This window comes from Chroicocephalus ridibundus, chromosome 4, assembly GCF_963924245.1.
Source record: "Chroicocephalus ridibundus chromosome 4, bChrRid1.1, whole genome shotgun sequence".
Classification (NCBI taxonomy): Eukaryota; Metazoa; Chordata; class Aves; order Charadriiformes; family Laridae; genus Chroicocephalus; species Chroicocephalus ridibundus.
This window is the reverse complement of record NC_086287.1, coordinates 585,602-605,797: the sequence shown is the minus strand read 5'-3', so window position 1 is coordinate 605,797 and position 20,196 is coordinate 585,602. Positions and strand designations below refer to the sequence as shown.

The 20,196-nt window shown below is 63.7% G+C and overlaps 2 protein-coding genes across 7 annotated transcripts in view; one reads left to right on the top strand and one right to left on the bottom strand.

Annotated features, from left to right (window-relative positions):
* The window catches only part of IGHMBP2 (immunoglobulin mu DNA binding protein 2), a 46,668-nt gene extending 44,286 nt beyond the window's left edge, over nucleotides 1-2,382 (top strand). Inside the window, exon 15 of the mRNA XM_063331459.1 lies at nucleotides 1,887-2,382. Within this exon, the coding sequence (XP_063187529.1) occupies nucleotides 1,887-2,084 (198 nt within the window). The 3' untranslated portion in view covers nucleotides 2,085-2,382. The remainder of the gene's footprint in view (nucleotides 1-1,886) is intronic.
* A 3,178-nt stretch (nucleotides 2,383-5,560) lies between these two features.
* Nucleotides 5,561-17,915, bottom strand: SYT12 (synaptotagmin 12). 6 transcript variants are annotated; one of them, XM_063332984.1, is made up of 8 exons: nucleotides 17,619-17,915; nucleotides 13,099-13,163; nucleotides 11,371-11,564; nucleotides 10,495-10,887; nucleotides 7,474-7,689; nucleotides 7,256-7,376; nucleotides 6,889-7,022; nucleotides 5,561-6,222 (listed from the first exon to the last, which is right to left on the bottom strand). In XM_063332984.1, the coding sequence occupies exons 2-8, from the start codon at nucleotides 13,133-13,135 to the stop codon at nucleotides 6,049-6,051; spliced, it is 1,269 nt and encodes a 422-aa protein (XP_063189054.1). In that variant the 5' UTR covers nucleotides 13,136-13,163; nucleotides 17,619-17,915; the 3' UTR covers nucleotides 5,561-6,048. The 6 variants fall into 6 exon arrangements, with proteins under 6 accessions (XP_063189054.1, XP_063189055.1, XP_063189051.1 ...); XM_063332985.1 differs by lacking the exon at nucleotides 17,619-17,915 and adding an exon at nucleotides 17,120-17,161; XM_063332981.1 differs by lacking the exon at nucleotides 17,619-17,915 and adding an exon at nucleotides 16,641-16,857.
* Between the last annotated feature and the right edge of the window lie 2,281 nt (nucleotides 17,916-20,196).

Sequence of the window (20,196 nt, the reverse complement as noted above, 5' to 3'; positions counted from 1 at the left end):
CCTCTCTGTCAGAGCTTTTGCTGGGGCTGCGGGTGGAAAGGGCTGCCAGGCGTTACCGCATGGGCTCTGCACACCTCCTCCTGAGAGCTTTTTCGTCCTTCCCCTCTCGCTTTGTGCCCTTCTTTACCGTTCTCTGGCATTTACGCTCCCGGGTCGTGCAGATAAAGCAAGGCAGAGAGGAGAAATGAAGAGGCGCGAGCTTAAGGCAGTGACTTGAGGGAGCCTGGCCACTCGATTCCCTCTGGAAGCTGGGGACAAGTCAAGGCCGGAGCCCGCACAGAGCAGTGCTGTGTGCCTGGTTAGCAATTAGGCGCTTCCTTAAGCTGGCTTGGAGCTGAGCTGCTCCACTCTGTGAAGCCCCAGCTTTCGGTCCCCTGCATGCCTGGGGGACAGCAGTCCCGCGGCCTCCTCCGCTCCGCTTTCTTGCGGCAGAGGACCCTCCAGCGGGCATCACAGCAGCCCCGTGCCGTCCTGCGCCTCCGCGGGAGCGGCAGTGCGGTGGCCACTGAACCGACAGCTTCTTCCTTGCTGTTCGTCGTAGCCGCTTGGCAGCCCTTTCCTCCCCAGGTCGGGGAAAGAAGGAAACTAAGCTTAAACCGGTGTCAGGCTTCATCTTTCTGTTCGTGTGCGGAGGCACGCAGGTCAGTTTAAGCCTCCCGGGCTGGCAGGGAGACGCTTCATGGGAAGCTGGCCTCGGGGATGGAGTGCTGCGGGCAGAGCTGACGTGGCGGGGTGGTGGCTGTGACGAGTACGCAGGCTGAGAGGTGACGATTTCCCATTCAGCCGCAGCCTCCTGCGCCCATCGTCCCTCGTCCTGCATCACCCAGGCATCGCTCTTCGCTGCGTGGAGTCTCCCGGAGCTTAGCAACGTTCAGCGAGCTGACCTATAAATCCTCAGCACACATTTTCCCCTTGTCAAGTCCTATCTGTTTCCATGGCAAAGAATAGTTGTATTTATGGTCATTCACAATCCCGTTGGGATATAAATTTATTTCCTGCAGAATCGCCTCTCCCTGCTGAATTGTAATGAGAACTCCAGTGAGAAACAATTAGAAGGATAAAAATGCACATCAACGAGTTTTTCTTGGTTTTTTAAAGTTCGTTTTTTTTCCAGATACGATTATGCCGTGATGTGAAATAGCCCGGGACCTCCTGCCCGTGCCTGGCCCTAAGAGGGGCCAGCACATGCCTGGAGCCATCTCAGGGTGGCTGGAGCCCCTGCGCAGGGAGGGTCCCTGTTCAGAAAGAGCTCGTGCCCCCCCTTCACAGCCCCCAGCTGCCGAAATCCCCTCCCTCCCGTACAGCACAGCACCTACTGCCCGGTCTCAAGTTGGTCTGGAGGGTCTGTCAGCTCCGCAGATGGGTTTTGGAAAAAGTTTGCCTGCACAAAATTAGCATTATGAAGCTTTTTTTACTCCAATACAGCAGACAGATCTAATTACACTAAAGAAGCAGAAATACGGCTAAAAAGGTCTCTCCTTACCTCCCAAGTCACCTTTCTTGTTCACGCCGTTCCCCCCGCGTCACGCGGTATTAGCAGGGAGCAGAACCGGGAGCTCCGGTTTATTTCTCTCTCAGGCGAGAGCCGTGTAAGATCCAGCTCTTCACACGCCGAACCCGCCTTTCCCCCAGGTGTTTAAAGTTTCGGAAGGAAGCACTGAAACCGTCCAAAAGGATGATTTACCTGCTGTGTGGATTCCAGGAGGAGAAAAATTATATTTTGTTCCCTGCTAGAGGAGCTATAAATAAATGGGAGATGGTTTTAGAGGGGTGCAAAGCAGGTGGAAGAGGAATTCCAGGCTCTGGGAGTAAAATCACCTGATTCCCGTACACACAATCGCTGCCCCGTTTCCCGGCTGCCACCGGTGTCCGTTCTCTCTCGGCAGGTTCACGGCTGCGGGGAGAAGGCGAAGGCCCAGGCGCGGCAGAGGATCAGCCGGGAAGGGGTTCTCTATCCCGGGAGCGGCTCCAAAGACAAGTCCCTGGACGCCGCCAGGAGAGCCCAGCTCCAGCGGCGCCTGGACAAGAAGCTCAGCGAACTCACCAGCCAGAGAAAGAGCAAAAAGAAAGACAAGGAGAAATGAAGGATCTGAATACTTCTTTTTTTAACCTTGAAGTCGCAGGTCAGCCTACGTAAACCAAAGATGCTGTTAAAGCTACCGGGCCGTGCTGAGCCCGAGAGGAACATGGGAGCTCTCGGTTTTGGGTGGTAGACAGCTTGGAGCCAGCGTGCCTGGATAAATAGTCGCTGGGGCTCCCTAAACCACAGAGCTGAGGGAGGCGGGAGAGCAGCTTTATTTGTCCTGGTTATCCTTATTGACAGAGTAATGGATGTACCCAGAGAGGCTGGAGAACGCCAGCAGACGGATATTAAAGCCCCTAAAGCCATCAGCTGTCACTGTCACATTTCTGCCTGCTCCAGTAAAAAGATAAATGTCTGTGAGCAGGAAGGTGGGAGGAACCGAGAACCCCGGGTGACCCTCTCCTCCAGGGAGGATGACTAAGAAAATGGATGCCTCCAGCTCCGTTTTCCCAGTCCGGCAATCCTCCCGGCACGGCTCGGAGTTGGAGTGGATTGGCACGTCCTCACAGCAGCCAGCAAGACCCAAAGTCCTGGGCTGGGTCCCCTCCCCACCACGCAAAGGGGCTGCCGGGGGTGGGCTCAGCCCCACTGCAGGACGTGGCCCTGCTCCGGGGCGTCGTGGGGAGGGCGAGCCCTCGGGTCCTCACCTGGCTGATACCCCGGTGAGCTGCTCAGAACACCCACCCGCTCTCTGGGAGAGCCGCATCCGCTGCCTTGGTCACCACCCTGCTGGGTAGCGCTGGTGAGGGCTCCGCTGTGCCCTTCCCTTCCCCGGCACCTCCCCGTCCCGCCGAGGAGATCTCTTCCCATCCCCCCAGGAGACGCTCCTCTCTTCCCATCCCACGGAGGAGACGCTCCTCTCTTCCCATCCCACGGAGGAGACGCTCCTCTCTTCCCCATCCCACGGAGGAGACGCTCCTCTCCTCCCATCCCGCTGAGGAGACTCCCCTCTCTTCCCATCCCACCGAGGAGATGCCCCTCTCCTCCCCATCCCCCGAGGAGACGCTCCTCTCCTCCCCATCCCCGGAGGAGATGCCCCTCTCCTCCCCATCCCCGGAGGAGACGCTCCTCTCTTCCATCCCGCCGAGGAGACTCCCCTCTCTTCCCATCCCGCCGAGGAGACGCTCCTCTCCTCCCCATCCCGCCGAGGAGACGCTCCTCTCTTCCATCCCGCCGAGGAGACGCTCCTCTCTTCCCATCCCGCCGAGGAGACGCTCCTCTCCTCCCCATCCCGCCGAGGAGACGCTCCTCTCTTCCATCCCGCCGAGGAGACGCTCCTCTCTTCCCATCCCGCCGAGGAGACGCTCCTCTCCTCCCCATCCCGCCGAGGAGACGCTCCTCTCTTCCATCCCGCCGAGGAGATGCCCCTCTCTTCCCCGTCCCGCCCAGCTCCTTGGAGGCCGGTGTCCACAGCAGCAAGGACAGGGTACGGCCGTGCGAGCTTTGCGCAGCTCCCCAGGCAGGGGGAGGTGGGTGCTGAGCATCGCCCGTCCCTCCTGGAGCCTCTCCCTGCTCCCATACCCCCCGCTCATCCGTCTCCCACGGTGTCTTCTGCCTGCTGATGCTCCTCTCCAAAGCACCTCCCCAGCCATCCCCAGCCCCCTGCCCCATCCTCCGCTTGCCGGCTCCAAGAGGCACCCATGCATCGCACAGTACCCGTAACCCCCCGAGCAATACCTCAAGCAGCCACGTTTTGTGCCCAGGGTGGGACACGCAGGCCCCAGGATGAAGGAAAAGGTGCTGAGATGCCTCCACAGGGGAATGGCTGGAGAGGGGCACGGTAAAAAGCCCCAAACCACACGTGGCCCATCGTTCTGGGGCTGAGCGCCGCAGACCTTGCCCACCGGTGATTCCAGCAGCAGTGGAAGGCACCCCCCTCCTCCTCACCCCCCTCCTCCTCACCCTCCTCCTCCTCAACCCCCTCAGCAGTTTGCAGGGGCCGCACGACAGCCCAGCGACCTCTTCCCAAACAGTAGATGAGGGAGCCAAGAAGCGAGTTTTCCCCCAGGTCTCAGCGTGTGTCAGTACAGACTGCGGACACCTTCACAAAAACCCTTCCTCGCCCTTCAGCAAACCTCGTCCTTCAAAACCCCTCCATTTGCAGCCCCGCTCCCGGGCAAACCCGGCCTGTCTGCAGCTCCCACCGCTCCCGGCATCGCTTGGCTCCTGCCTCCGGGCCCGGGGCCGGCCGCGCGTCAGCCCGCGGAGCCATGGCACCGGCTCGCACCACAGCAGATGGGACGTCAGGGCTCCTGGAGGGAAGGTGGGGAGCAGGAGGAGATGGAACCCGGGAGGAGAAAACCTGTGCCTGGGCGAGCGGCTGGGCGTCTGCAGGGGAAGAGCCAGAGCGGGGGCTGCGGAGGGGGGGACGCACCAGAAATGGCGGTTTCCTCCCCAAACGAAGGCCGGGCAGAGAAGGCAGATGCGCAGAAAGGAGAACCCCAGCTGGGGGTACCGCCACGGCACCACCTTTCCTCGGGGATAAACGGCTCGTTCATGGTTTTTTTCCTGCTCAAATCCTTCAAGCGAGCACATCCCCGACCGTGCTCGCCCCGTGGCACCGGCGCTCCGGCAAACACCCAACCGGCCCCAAACAGCCCCAGATTTCCCTGCCTGGCTTTGCACCAGCACGCTGCGGGCAGAGGAAAGCCAAGGCTCCCGTGCGAGCGAGGGACGCGTCCCCGGGGCATCCTCTGCCCGGCAGCCCGTGCCGCGGGGGAGCTCCATCGCACCCGCCCTCCGTCACCCTCCAGGAGCCGTCGGCTCCCCCACAAACCCCAAACCTCCCCCGGGGGCTGGGCCTTGCTCCCACGAGCTGACAGGAGCCAAAGAGCTTCTTCCCCTCCCTTCCCCCTGAAACAGGAGTTGGGCTTAAAAATTATTAAACTGGGGCTCGTTCATGGCTGCCTTCGGCCACGGGGCCAAGGCGTTCCCTTCTGCGCCCGGATTTCGGAAACAACGAGTGAGCTTTGGGGTGAGCAGGTCACGGCGTGACGCCGGGGGCTGTAAGAACCAGTCCCCAGGCGCGGGATTTGTGTCGAGGGAGCAGGAATTTGCCGCGCCGTTACCAGCAGCCCTGAGGGTCCCTTCAGCTGGGCAAAGGGGCCGGGGCGGGGGCGGGGAGAAGCTGCCCCCGACCACGTTGGACCTTTCGGGGAGGACTCTCACCCCGGATCTGACCTGGCTGAAAAACCACTCGCCCAGGCCAGGCCCCTGCGCAGGCAGCAGAGAGACGGGCAGAGATTTACTCTGCGCGAAAAAAGATGGAAGGAAAAAACCCATATATAATAACAATTTCTTTTTCTCCTGTTATTTCTCCCTTTTTCCTTCTCATCGGAAACGTTTCAGCCCCGGTGCAATATAACCAAAATCCCTCCGAAACCCAACAGAAAAACCACACACGCCGAGAGAAACCGCGCCGTGCCAGCACTTTATCGTCCCCCTCTCCATTTTCCACCCTGGCATTTTATCGTCCCCCCTCTCCCTTTTCCACCCCCGTTTGACCAAAAACCGCCTTCCAAAGAAACCCACCCCCTCCCTCGCCGGGAGCTCTGCAGGTCTCTGTTGGGGGCAGCACCCACTCCGGGTGCCGCCGGGGAGCGGGCGGGATGCTCGGGAGCACGGCTGGCGGCCGGGCAGTGTTTTGGGGAGGTTGCTGCTGGTTTTGGTCCGTTTGAGGGGAGGGCTCCTTTCTCGGGGTGGGGGGGAAAGGCGCGTTTTGCAGCCCCCAGCGCATGCGAGGGCGACCCGGGGTGGGCAGAGCCGTGGCCGAGGAGCTGCTCCGTCCGCCGCGTGTTTCGGCAGCACGATGCTGCGGCCGGGGCCCGTCCCGCGCTGCGAAGTCCGGCTCAGCCCCCGCCCGGCCGCCAACGCCGCGTGTCGTGGCTGCTTCGGCCGAGCCCCCGCTGTCCCCGGGGCAGAGCCGGTGCCGGGGCGCAGCACCCCGGGCTCCCCCCGACGGCAGCTCAGTTTCTGCGGAGCGGGTGCCACATGGAGACGGGCTTCCTCAGCGTGGCCAGCATCTGGTTCCAGTGGGTGATGCCCATCCCGCTGGTCGCCGGGCCGATGAGGACGTGGCCCGTGTTGTCGGCGCGGCCGTCCTCGCCGCACTCGGCCACCGTCACCCGCAGGGACAGGTCCTGCCGGGGAGCGCGGGGCCGTCACAACCGTCCCGCTCAGAGCAGTCGCTGCACTGCTGGCGCCGACCCCCCATATATACATATCCCCCCCCCGCCCAGCCACGCGCACACAGACGTGCCCCCAGTACCAACCCATACTGCACCCCCCCTACAGCCCCCACCCCCCCAATACACACCCACCAGAACAGCTGTGCCCCATACGCACACATCCCCTATACCCCCACCCCACCAATACACATCCCCCCACAGCCGCCCCCGCACTTGGAAACTCTGCACGCCCACCCCCATACAGAACCATACCCCGTGCGCGTACGTCTGCGACACCCCCCACCGTACTTACACATGCCCCCGCTTTCCCCACGTCCCCCAAACCCACATACGCACCCGTCTGCGCACACAACCACGCCCCACGCGCATGCGTCCCCCATAGCCCCCAACCCACGCGTACGCATCCCCCCCCCAACAGCCATCCCCCGTACATGCACCCCCCACCCACCCCCCAAACCATACATACACACATGTGGCCCCCACCCCACAGCTCCTACGGTCCCCCAGAGCCCCTCACACCCAGGGAGCCCCCACTAGCGCAGGGACTCGGGGACCTGGAGGAGCGATGGGATGTGCCAGCCCCCCCGGCAGGGATGTGCCCCCCAAGCTGGGACAGACCTGGAGCACGATGGCCGGCACCGAGAAAATCATGGCCTCGTTGAACACGGGGTTGGTGTCATCCCTCTTCACCGCTGTCTTCTTCTTGCTGATCTTCCTCCCGTCCTGCAGCAGGTACACCTTGACAAAGGGATCTGCTCGGGGTGGGGGGGGAGAAAAAAACCAGGGGTCAGTCCTGCGTTTCCCCTGCGACATGGAGAAAGTGGGGGAAACCACCTGTGGGGACCTTCCCGGGAGGGTCTGTCCTCAACGGGAGCCGCTCCAACAAATACCCGCGTAGGGCGGTAGGGTAAACCGGGATGGAAGCCCACCTCCAGCCCGCAGGAGACCAGGAGTCCCCTGTGCCCGCCCGGCATCCCCCGTTCACCTGCCGTCACTTTGCCGTTGGTCCACACGAGGTTCTTGGCTTTGACCACCACCACCGTCAGGCGCTCGGCCGTGGGCAGGTAGCTCAAGGAGAGCAGGATCTCCCCCACCGTGTCCACCGCCTGCGGCACACAACCTCCCGTCACCCATCGGCCCCAGCCCGGAGGGAGGAGAAACCCCGACAAACCTGGGTGGGAGACGGACCCCCCCCCCGCTCACCTTGTTCGTGTCCTGCAGGTAGAGCCAGGCGTTGAAGGGACGCGTGGCCAGGTCCAGGTCGGAGAGCTTGAGCTCGGCCACGCCGGTGCTGACGCTCCTCTCGTCCTCGTCGATGCCGAATACGGAGAAGCGCAGGCTGTTCTCCTCCAGCGCCGCCGGGTCCAGTGGGATGGAGAAGCGCTCGTCGAAGGCCACGGCGTAGGCGCTCCGCTGAATCTGCCGCGGGGAAGAGGGGGGGAATTGCCTCGGTACCCCCCAGGCTTTGGGGGCCACGTCCAAGATCGGCCCTGTTCCTCTCGTGGGAACTGCGGGGAGCGCGTGGCTTTGGGGTGGCGAGGGCAGGGCGTCCCCCGGCCCCCGCGGGGAGGAAGGTTGTTTCCCACCTGAGCGCAGCAGCCGCTCAGCAGCCGGGGCAGGAAAGAGGAGCCACGACCTGCACTTTGCCCGTTAATTCTTTTAATTCCAAATTTCAGGCTGGTCCGGTGCTCTCGGACGCCAGCTCCGCCGCTGCGGGCTGCAGGACTCGGCCAAGGTGTTGCCCCCAGCCCCGTGCCGAGCCGAAGGGCTCCACAGCCCCCCAGCGCGACAAACGGGGACGACGGCTTTTGCCAGACGCCGTCTCCACGTCACGCCATCCACTGGGAGCCCAGGCGGGAGCAGCTCCCGGGGCCCATCCCGCAGGGTGCCGGTCGCCGCCCTCTCCCAAAGTGCCGGTGAGGGGAGCTGCTCCGAAATCACGGCTGTAGAGACCGGGATTTTTCCTACTCCAGCCCCATTTCTTTCGGCATCCAAGGTACCACCCACAAGTCAGGGTTGTGTCCTGCAAGGAAGCCTGGTGCCCCCGTGGGATGGAAGCCGCAGCCTTGGACGGCGTGGGGCAAAGCGGAGCCGCCAGCTCCCCGCTCCCCATCCTGGCGGAGGGAAAGGGACCCCGCGGCGGGAGTCGGGGCTCAGTCCTGAACCCAACGGGCTTCGGCACCCCCAGAGCACCCGGACGCCCCGGGAGCGGTGGGGAGATGGTTCGTCTCATCCCTCTCACATCTGTCCGTCCGCTCCCCCACGTGCTCCATCACAGAATCCCAGACCGTCCGGGGTTGGAAGGGCCCTCTGGAGATCATCCCACCCAACCCCCTGCCAGAGCAGGTCACCCAGAGCAGGTGATGACGAAGGGATGAAGGAGACGAAGCCGCTCACCCCGCGGGACCTTCCATCACCCCCTTCCCAGGCTCTGCCGTCGGACACCTCCCACCTCCCGAGTCCCCACGGGATCAGAGCACCTCCATGGGAAAAGCGGATTTGCAGCTCTCTGCCCCACAGCACCCCAGTCCGTCTGTCCGCCTGCAGCCGACGTCAGATTTTGGGGGCTCTCTGGTACAACAGAAACGCTACCTGCTGGGTACAACCCCAAACCAGCGCAAGGGCTGTAAAGCACTAAAGGAAAAGAGGCGAATGGGTCTTTACGACTCGTCTCAGAACAGCAAAAGAGGGTAAATAGCGCTGGTGAATTATAAATAATGATGCTAAATAATAGATATCTCCAGAGCATAAATGAAGAGCCTGATCTTTGGATAGAAAAATGGTCTTAAAAGGGCGCTGTGGAAATACTGTAAAGGCAGCGGCTTTTGTGCTGGCTGGAGCGGTACCCGCGCCCCCGGGGAAAGGTTTCCCCGGTGGGATGAAGCTTCCTGCTCCTCTCTGGAATATCCTGATTAAATCAACCCGGCTGCCCCCGAGCTTTGCAAAAAGCAGCTGCTGAAGGAAAACTGAGGGTCCTGCTTTCCGAGAGCAGCTTTTGCGGTGCTCAAAAAGGGAGGTTTTTCCCCCAAACCACCCCTGGTTCTGGCCCTCCGGTGCCAGGGCAGCGCCTGCACCTTTGGTGGGGAGGGGAATCGTGGCGGCCACCGCGGGGGAGATGACGGTGGGTGCTGCCGTGAGGCTTCGTTAGGGCGAGTCGAGCGCGTGGGGACGCATCCTGACGCCGGCAACCTGTGCCCAAAACGCCGCCTTCTCCCCAAATCCTGCCCCAGAGCGTTCCCTCCACCTCCCGCAGCGTCCCCGGCCCCGCCGCAGGGAGAGGCGAGCGGGAATCAGAGAGTCATGGAGCTGCCCAGGCTGGGAGGGACCTTTCAGACCATCGGGTCCAACCACCAACCCAACGCTGACAAACCCACCACGACCCCACGTCCCTCAGCACCGCGTCTGCCCGGCTTTGAAATCCCTCCAGGGATGGCGACCCCACCACTGCCCTGGGCAGCCTCTTCCAATGCTCGGCAACCCTTTCGGTGTCAAAATTGTTCCCAACATCCGTCCTAAACCTCCCCTGGTGCAACTTGAGGCCGTCTCCTCTTGTCCCATGGCCTGTTCCTTGGGAGAAGAGACCGACCCGTTCTGGCTACCCGCTCCTCTCGGGGAGCTGTAGAGAGCGAGAAGGTCTCCCCTCAGCCTCCTCTTCTCCAGGCTGAACCCCCCCAGCTCCCTCAGCCGCTCCTCACCAGACTCCTGCTCCAGACCCCTCACCAGCTCCTCTGCCCTTCTCTGGACACGCTCCAGCCCCTCAAGGTCGTTTTTTGTGGTGAGGGGCCCAAAACTGGACACAGCCCTCGAGAGGGGGCCTCCCCAGTGCCCAGTACAGGGGGACGGTCGCTGCCCCAGCCCTGCTGGCCACACTTCCCAACACAGGCCAGGGTGCTACTGGTCTTGGCCACCCGGGCAAAACTTGCCTCAAGCCACGCTCAGGGACAACAAAGCCATCACACGTCCCAGTCAAGAGGGAGAAATTTCTGCCTCTGCTGGGCCTCCGATGGACAAACCCACCTGGGACCCCCCCGACACCACAGAACGCTGAACCCCCCGCCCAGGGCTCCACAAATGCCGAGCCAACAGCACCCGCCGCGACGCGTGCGGAGCCCCCGACTCCCGGAGCCCCCCGCTGCCCTGGGAGCTCGGCCAAGGGACGCTGATGCCCAAAGCGACGCCAGGAGCGCGCGGGGGTTTCGTGCCATGGGGGTGTGAGGGGCTCACCCGGGAGATGCCGACGATCTGCTCGGCCGGGAGCAGGCTGATGCGCATGAAGCAGGACTCGAAGCGAGCGTCCTCCTTCTCCAGCAGGTCCTTGCCCTGCAGCAGCGTCACGTGCAGGGTGGCCGCCTTCCCATCGTACTCCATGGAGACCTCCACCTGCCCCACCGTGAAATCCTGCCCGAAGTTGTTCCCAATGGAGGAGATGGAGCTGAGGGAGTCGGCCGAGATGGATTTCTTCAAGGGGCCGTAGTGGGCCAGGCCCAGGTCCCTGCCCATCAGCTCCAGGCTGCCCAGCTCCGTGATGCTCTCGAAGGTCTCGTCCGCCCGCAGGCTGCTCTTGCGGACGGGTGAGGTTTTATCCGGCGCCTTCTGCGAGCCCGCGGCCGGCCCCCGCTGCCAACAGGGAAAGGAAAACCAGGTGGTGCCGCCCCCGAGCTCCGTGGGGGACAGCTGGGATTCACCGGCGCCTTTCTGGCCGCCGTAGAGCCCCCGCTCGGCCTCGAGCTGCCGCGGCAGCAAACCCCACAGAATCACAGAAACTTCAGAGCTGGAAGGGACCTCTAGAGATCATCTAGTCCCACTCCCCTGCTAGAGCAGGATTGCCCAGAGCACATCCCTCAGGGCTGCATCCAGGCGGGGCTTGAAAGTCTCCAGAGAAGGGGACTCCACACCCTCCCTGGGCAGCCTGTTCCAGGGCTCTGTCACCAACCCCGCGCCTCCCGCGCTCCCCAGCCCCCTGCACGGATCCCCCCAAACCCTCCCGCAGCACCAGGTCACCACCGGGGGCTTGTCCCCCGCAGCGAGAGGATGCTGGTGACGTTTTTGCCCCTCATTTCACCAAGGGAAAGGAGGCGAGCCAAACTTTTGCCCTTTTACCTTGTGTTTGACGTCGGAATACGCCGCCCCGTACTTTTGCTCCAGGTACCGGTAGTCGTAGTTGGGGAAGGGGGAAGGCGCGGGGTAGCCGCCGGAGCGCCAGAGCTTCCAGAGGTTGACGGCGGCGATGCCCAGCAGCGCCAGGGCGCCGGCGGCATAGATGCCCATCTCCCAGCGCGGCGGGCTGGTGGCCACTGCGAGGGGACGAGAGCCACCGTCAGCCGGCCGCGGGCCCAGGGCCCGGGCTCCATCCTCTGCTGCCAAAACCTCAGCTCTAAGCGATGAGGATGGGCCAAAGCGGGGGGATATGGATATAACCCCAGCGTCCCACTTGGGCGGGGGGAGAGCGGCGTCAGGCAGCAGCTTTGCGAGACAAAATATAGGAGAGCCCTCGCTTTGCTGCCCTGGGGGGTGAAGCGCGCACGGATTTCAGCCCCTGTTCCCCAGCAAACACGGAAAATCAGAGAGTGGCTGCGTCACCCCCGGGGTGCTGGGGGGTCCCTTCCCCAGCTGCGGATCCATCCCGCTCCCCGAGGCTCTCTGTGCATCCGCATCGCCCTCTCCCACCCCCCGGAACCCCCCGCTGCCGCCGGGCTCCCCGCGGGCTGGGGACGCCAGGAAAATCCAGAAATAGGGAGGAAAAAAAAAACCAAAACAAACCACCCCAAAACCCAAAGCAAAAGCCTGTGGAAACAGGGGAACCCCCCCCAGGGCGCTGCCGAGGCGGTGCGGCGTGGGGGGAGCCCGGGGAGCGGGGGGGACGCCGCAGCCCCGCGATGGTTCGGTGAGCGGCGGCTGCTGCATTGCGCCAGCCTCCATCGAGCAGCCACGGCCCCAGCGCCGGCCGCGCAGCGGAACGCGCCGAAAAGGGGAGGAGAACAAACGAAAAAGAAAAAGGTTTCTCATGGCAGCGCGTCGCCGGGAGCCCCCCCTCGTCACGCCGCCGCGCTCCCCGCTTCAGCAGCGGCGCCGGAGGCCAGAAGCAGCCCAAGGCCGGAGAGCTCCGACCACCCATCGGAGAAGGGGGACATCCCGCTGCCCCCCACCCCGGCAGCACCCAGCGAACAGAACCAACCGTTCGCAGCCAAAACGCCTCGTTTTAATCCCTTCCCAGGGCCACCGGCAGCCCAGAGGGATCCCGAGGGTTAAAGCCTGGGGGCAGGAGCCAGGTCCTGCTTCCACCCCCCAGCCCAACCCCTGACGGGCAGCAAAGGGCTGCGATTTGGGCGATTCGTCCCCGGTCAGCAAAGGGCTGCGATTTGGGCGATTCAGCAAAGGGCTGCGATTTGGGCGATTCGTCCCCGCAGCCCCGGCGAAGGGCGCCGGGGAGGTGCTGCAGCTCTCCGGGGCGCTCCCGCACACGGAGGCTCTCGGTGCGTCCCGCTCCAAGGAGTTCACGCGCTCCTGCTGCGGCAGGGGGGCAAAATGGGGGCAAAATAGCCCTTTACTGGCTCCTACTTCTGAACAACTCCAGGTACAAACCCCAGCTCTGCTGGAAACCCACACCCAACTCATACCTGCCCATTTTCTGGGGAGACTGTTGGAAAGCCCGGGGTTTTTAAGGGTTTTACCCTTGTGTTGGGAAACCGAACCCGCGTGGTCGTGCCGCAGAGGGGGGCTCCTGCAGAAAGCAGCTCAGATCGGCGTCTCCCCCCCGAGAGCAGCTCGGCGTGACCCCACCAGCTCAGCCCCCCAGACCCGTCCCCGAGCTCCCTCGGGGGTACTCACCGCTCGCGCGGTACCTGCTGACGTGGCCGTCGTCCATGGCAAACGCTCCCCGCTAGCGGGACAGCCTGCAACGCGTGAGACAGCGAGTTAGGGCGAAGGGGGAACATTCAAACAATAGCTGCCTTCTGATGGTCTTAGCGGGGACGCCGAAGAGCCGCTGCCCCTCCATGGCTCCCAGCCTCGGCTGCTCTCCCGGGCACAGGGCAAACGTGGCCACAGCATCCCAACCCCTGACTAAAGCACCTCAGGCACCGACAGCGGGGCTGCAGCAGGGACTGAGCCCCCCCGGGACACGGGAGAGTCACCACGCCGAGACGCAGAGCCGCACGATTTACCTCGGCAGTACTTAAGGGGTGACATTTTCTATCGCTCTCTGCGTGGACGTCTCCCCTCCAGGAGTCCTTTAAGCCCTTTGCTGCTTTTCTAATCTCTTTTCCAGCTGAAATCGTGCCTTTGCCTTCCGCGGCGTCCCCCAGCCTGACCCAGGGGCCGCTCGGTGCCCGCGGCTTGCGGAGCAGCCCGGTGTCTGGGTCGCTGCAGGGTTTGGATGATGCCGCTCCCTGAGAATCGATTCCTGCCGCGGGGAAGCTCCGCCACCCTCCTCCCCGCAGGGCTTTTCCCGGGCGAGTCGGACGCAAGATCCATCCTCGAGGCGAGGAGGCTGCTCATCCCAGCCCTCCCGGCGCGCGATGCCAGAGGGGATTCATCCCAGCCAGGTAGTCCCCGCTGTGCAGATGGGGTCTGGGATCCCCCGCAAGCTCCCAGCGAGCAAATCCAATGGGAACCGGGCCAGCACCCCCTCCGTGGTACCTGGCATCTGTGCCAGGAGATCGCGGACCACACTCCACTGCTGGGATCCCACAGACACGTCTTCAGCGCCGCACTGAAAACGCCCCGCCGTCCCCATGGGAGCTCCCCCAAACCCCCCCAAAGCAAAACTCGTGCCCCCCAGAGCCCAGCTGCGACGGGGGAGGAAGAGCGGGACTTGCCTGGGCTGGACGGACGCTGGATATTTGGGTACCACCTTCCAGCTCACCTCGGGCGCTCCCAGACTCAGGCACTGTGGAGGCGATCGACCCCCCCAGAACCATCCAGCCTCGGATTTTAATAGGCAGAGGTGGACAACGCAGGGCGTTAGAGCGTAAAATACCAGCCACGCCGGCCCGATGTGGCTGGGGGACCCCTCTGCGAGGGCCACACGGTCCACCCTTGGGGGAACTGCAGGAGGAAGGTTTTTTCCTAAATGTAATGGGGTCACTATCCCGAAACGGCAGCAAGGCTGTGACGGGGCTGGGATGTGCCCATCTCGGCCCCAGCCTCTTTCCGCAGACATAAACCTCTGCGTGCAACGCAGAAACACTCACTAAAATCTTGGCTGAGAACGTGCTAAACTCGTGTCATGTACAGACTGAGCTCAGCTTAAGGGACACTTTGCTGCTTAGTGCTGGAAATCCCCACTGACATCTTAATAGCGCGACATTACAGAGATTTACCCAAACCAGCCTCTTTTCATGTCCTGAAAAAACACCCGCCTGACTGAGGGGCTCCATTTCTTTCCATGTTTCCTGCTGGGGTTTTTTAGGATGAAAATAGAGAAGTTTTCAGGACCAACTTCCTCTGCAGCAGGGCAAATGTCCCTTTTAAAAACCCTCCATTTCTTTCCAATCTTGTTTGGAAATTAGAAGGAATTTCCAGTTTTCCATTTCTTCCAAAGCTTTTCCCCCCCAAAACATCCTTTTCCAAGGAGCTCTAAGCAGCAGCTTCCCCAGATCTCCAAGGCATCACCCCGAGAGATATGGAGCGACCGCAGTGCTCGGCGCAGGAAGGGAATTAGGCGGCGTTTTCCTACAAGCAAAATAACGCCAGCCTTTCCCCAGCGAGCAGGGAAGGCGCGAGGCGCTCGGGGAAGGGAGTTCTTGCACTCGATGTTAACTAAGCTCTTCCCTGCCAGCGTTCCGCTGGGATGCTCCGTCATCCCCCCGACCCGCCTGTCAGATCCCTCCCTGGGAAGTCAAACGTGAGGGATGAGGAGGGGACAGGCACCGGTGACACAGGGACGCTGCTTTTTCCCCAGGGAGACCTGGAGGCCCGGCCGAGCCCCGCTCGGAGGGTGCTGAGCCCCCTCCGCCCCCGCAGCGTCCCCCCGCCGAGGGGATAAAACAGCTCGATGTGGGGAGAGAAACAGCCACGAAGCCCCGCAGCCCCTCTGGAAGAGGGGGGGCTCCCCCCAGGCTTAGGGGGGGGTTGACACCTCGATGCTGCTTTTGGCATCGTGACCGTCAGGGGCCCGAAGCAGCTTGCACAGAAACCCCGGCTGCCGGTCCCAGGGCACCCAGATGGACGCGGGTACGGCCCCCGCCATGCTGACCCCCCCCCCAGGGCACGCTGCAACCCCCAAATGTCCCAGTCCAAGTCATGAAGCCCAGCAGCGATCTCCGTGTCCATCCCTTCCTTCTCGCCCTAAGCCGGACACCAACGCCTGGATTCACCAGGTACCTGAGACCGGGCACAACTCTTCCCACTGGTGAGCCCGGCCTCCAGCAGCACCCCCCCGCTCCCCCGCCGCCGGCACGCACCATCCCGGCTCCCAGCGGGGCTTTCCCAGCCTTCCCCATCCCTCTCCTCCCTGCCGGCGGGGAAAAGCCCCTCCATCCGCCGGGCAGAGAGGCGGGATGGAGCTTGCTGCTGGCGGCTTCGTCAAAAAAAAAACAAAAACAAAAAACCAACCACGCTCAAAAGCCCCCCCAAAACCCCCCCAAACCAAATAAAACATCCAAAACTTGACAGAAGACGAGGGTCGGGGCTCTGTCCCCCATCTACGCTCGCCCCTCGCCCTCCCCGTCCTGCCAGCCGAGCCGCAGGGACGAAGCGGCCGCCCCCCCCCCCCCCCCCCCCCCGCAGACGCACAGCGCGGGCACTAAGCGATGCCCCAATCCCCCCCGATTTCCACCCAAAGCCCCCGCACCGTCCCGCACCTCCCACGGCGGAGGCCGGGCCCGGGGAACCCCCGCACCCCCCCCGGACGCTCCCCGAGGCTCCCGGCTGCGCTTTACCTGGGCGGGCGACAAACGCGGCGACCGGGAGGGGGCCCCCCCCGAGCCCCCCGGCATTGGCCGAGCAGCGGCAGCGCCTTCGCTCCGGGCCGGCCCCGACGGGGGAGAAACGCCGCGATCCCCGAGCGACCCCGGCCGGGGGCGGCAGCCGGTCCCGAGCGGGGGGGGGGGGGGGGCCCGCAGCGCCCGAGCGCGGCTCCTGGATCCCAGCAGCGCCCCCCCCCGCCGCGATGGGGGCCGGGCCGGGATGCTCCGCCGCAGGAGGCTGGGGATCCGGGCTCGGCTGCCAGGCTCTGCCCCCTCCTTCCCCCCGGAGCCGCGGCGGCGCCTCCCGCTCACTGCTGCAATGAGCCGGCCGGTCTCTGCACCCCCCGGGCTCTCCGAGCTGGCCAGATCCCCCCCCGGGGTTTTGCTCTATCCCAGCCCAAAGCCCCTGGCAAAGCCGGGGAGGAGAAGCGTCCCCCCCCGCCCCCGGGAAGCGTTTCCCACCTGGTTGTGCCGCCGGGGGCCGGCGGAGGGTCAGAGCGGCCGCCGCTCCCCGCCTACCGCCGCTGCCGGGCGGGCACCGGCACCGCCATGGCCCGGGGCTGGCGAGGGGGCGGCTCCGCTCGCCCGCCGGGGCGGCCGGGGACTGCGGGGGGGAGTGCGGGGCCCCGCAAGCTGCCAACTTTCCGCGGGAAGTTGCCGTAAACCAACCCTCCCCCCGCCCCCCCCCCCCAAAAAAAACCCACCCCAAACCCAACCCCCCAGGGCGGAGCAGGGCCGCTGCCGCCCCCCCGGAGCCCCCGCTGGGTGCGGGCAGCCCCGGGCACGCAAAGGCGAACGCGAACCGCCCCCGCATCCCTCCCCGCGCCGTCACCCGTGTCGCATCCCCCGCGGCTGCACCGCCACCCCTTGTCCCGTCGCCCCCGTGCCCCCCCCGGGCAGAGCCGCCCGCCCCCTCCCCGCGCTGGCAGCCTCCGACTCACCGCTCCTTTGGGAGAAAAAGGTGCATTTTCCGGTCGATGGCGGGGGGTGGGGGGGAGACGCGGCCGCCGGAGCGGGGACTGCGGGCGGGGCCGCCCGGGATCCACCGGGGCTGAGGGGGGGGAGCTCCGCCCCCCCCCCCCCCCCCCCAAGCCCGCTGGGGAGAACCGGGCACGGCTTCTGCCCCCCCCACCCCCCCCCTTCCCGTGAGCTCGGGGGTCCCCAAGCCCAGCGCAGCCACGCTCCAGCTTCAGGGCACCCGCAGCCCCAACCCGTTACTGCCCCAAATCCCACCTCCTGCTGCCCAGGGACCCCCCTCTCGCCCCCTTCTGACCTCCCCTGCTGCCTCTCGCAGCACCCCAGCGCCTTCGGACTCTTCCCCCCTCACCCAGGACCACCCCGTGGACCCATTTCTCTCCGTCAGGACCCGCGTCCCCTCCTCTTGTCCCCCCAGAGGTGCTGCTCCTCCCCCAAAGCCAGCTGTGGTCCGTGGCTCCTCACCCCAGATCCAAGCTCTCGGCGCCGCAGGCTCCCAGGAGGCTCCCCGCTCCCGCAGGGATGGGAAGGGGAACGCCAGCCCCCTCCATCCCCCCCAGCAGCTCCTGGGGGCAACGGGGGGTAACGGGGGCCCCGGCGGCGAGGTCTTGGCTCTGCCTCTGGGTGAGGAAGATCCATCCCGTCTCCTCTCCCCACGCACAGCAGAAGGTGAAGCTCCTTCGCGAAGCGCCAAGTGGCATTTACACGGGACTTGGCCCAAAAAGCCCTTTCAGCAAAAAAAGCTCAGCGCCCGCCGGCAGGAGCCTTCTGTGACAGGGGGCACCAGCCAAAGCCTCCCACAGGTGCTGTCACGCGTGGGGGAGGCAGAGCTTTGCTTTTCTTACCTGGCCCCAGTGCCACCTCCTCCGAGGCCAGGCCGCCGAGAATTCCAACAGCAAGAGATTCGCTTTGCTTGAATGGGCACAAAACAGAATAATCGCAATTTTGTGCAGGGGAAAAAAAAAACAAAAAACCACGCACCCCAAGCAAAGGCGGTCTCAGCCGGGCACAGAGCAGCAGCACGCTCCAGAGGACCTCTAATTCCCAGGAAAACACATCCACGCATCCCGCAGCAGGGCCAGCTCACCCCTCTCCTCCTGCTGGGGAGGGCCAGCACCAGGAGACGGGCCCACGATTTTCCTGGCAGGAGATTAATTTTCAGGGAGAAAACAGCCCAAGCGGTGACTGTAACCCAGAGCCGCTGCCGGGGTGGGAGAGGAGCCTCCTCGGGCAGCCAAGGGTCCCTTCCCAGAGCACCGGGCTTCCCACCCCCCAGGATGGGGCTTTCCCCAAGCGCAGCCCCTCCTCTAGGGGTGTAAAACGCGGCTGGAAAGAGAGTGACCCCCGGGTTCCGCCCCAGCTCCGGAGCATCACCCACAGCAGAGGCTGATCGTGCCCCGAGGGACGTGCCAGCCCGTCCCTCTGCCTGGCCACCGCAGCCTCCCGGGGCCACCTCAAGGCTCCGGCTGCCACCCCACGGGGCTGCTTCAATGGGGCTGGGCTGGCCGAGTTTGGGTAACCTCCGACGGCCCAAGTTTGGCACCTGAAGACTTATGCAGCCTCCCACAGGTACCAACTAACCTGTTAAACACCAGTTTCATGTTGCCAACAGACGGCGTGAGCTCGTTACCACCTTGTGCTTAGGTCAGACCTTAGATAACGCTGAGGATAATTAAATAAGTGGTTTGACAGTGCAGACCGATAGACAAACCCTTCCAAGGACCAACACAGCAGCAGTTCAGCTCATGGCCGGGTTTTTGGTGGGGTTTTTTACCCCAGGGATGCAGCAGAGGTACCTCGTCTGGCTCCTGCTTCTGGGCACACTCAGCCAGCCCACTGCGCAGGAAAAAGCTATTTATTCTTGGTCAAAATACTCCTGAAAAAGCTCCCTGACGATACTTCTCAGAAGCCGATGATTGCAAAAGCATCATGTGGGCCCTTGAAGGCCAGCAACAGGACCAAAAATTCACAAAGAAACAAAAAAGGCGGTCCAGAAGCCCCTCTGCAGCCCTGGCTGCTCTTGCTGCCTCCCCAGCACCCCAGGCAGCGGGACGGGGGGCAGGATGGACCCCCACATGGGGGAGAATCAGAGCTTTAGAGACCGCAGGCTGCTCTCGGGGAGCCGTTTCTGCGGGCACTCCTCTCTGCAGCAATTAAGCAAAGCCAATTGCTGACTACCTTAGGATGCTCTGGAGCAGCGCTCCCCCTTGACATTCCTCCAGCACGGTGTACCTGGAACCCACGGTGGCACCCCCCCCACCTAAAATGCTGCCTTAATCCGCACAAGTGGGCTTGAGGGACACCAAAGCCACGTACACAAAGGCAGCGTCCCCCCTGCCAGCCCATCTCCAAACCCCGGGGGAAACCACTCCGAGAACACCGTCACAGCGGCGGCGGCCGAGCAGACCCCCACCCCACCCCCCTCCGCATCTCTCCTTTTTAAAGCCAACAACTTACTTTGGTAAATCTCACCACAAACGTTAGGGCAGGCCCACAGCAGGAAGATCATCTTGTTCCCGTTTTCTGCCAAGGAAGGTAAGGTAGGAAACACGCGGTGAGATACAGATGGGTGTAGAAGGGGGAGGCTGCCGCCTCTTTCATCTCCACGGGGACGGTCTCCTCCTGTGCCACCCTAAACGTTATTTAAGTGAGGCTTATCAGCTGTCCTTCCATCTTCTCTGCGTGAGGCTGCTCTGCAGGACTGCTGAGAGCTGATCGCAAAAGGACTCCTAAAAGCAGGGAGGACTGCGCTGATGAGAGCCCACCTGCACGGCCGAGGGCCCTTCTCCGGGGGCTGTGCACAGCCCAGGTCTCTCCCAGCGGGAGATCACCCTGGTAAATGCACTGTAAGGAGCCTTTCCGGATTACGGCAGTGCACCAAGGGCTTGTAACAGCCGGTTCTCTGAAAATCTGGACAAGTTCATGACGTTAAGGCCCAGCGTCCACCACAGACAGTGCCAACGCATCAGGGACCCGGACCAAGCCCCCTCAGCCCCCCTGTCCTCCCCCACGCAGCAAAAGATAAACCAGGAGCACACACACC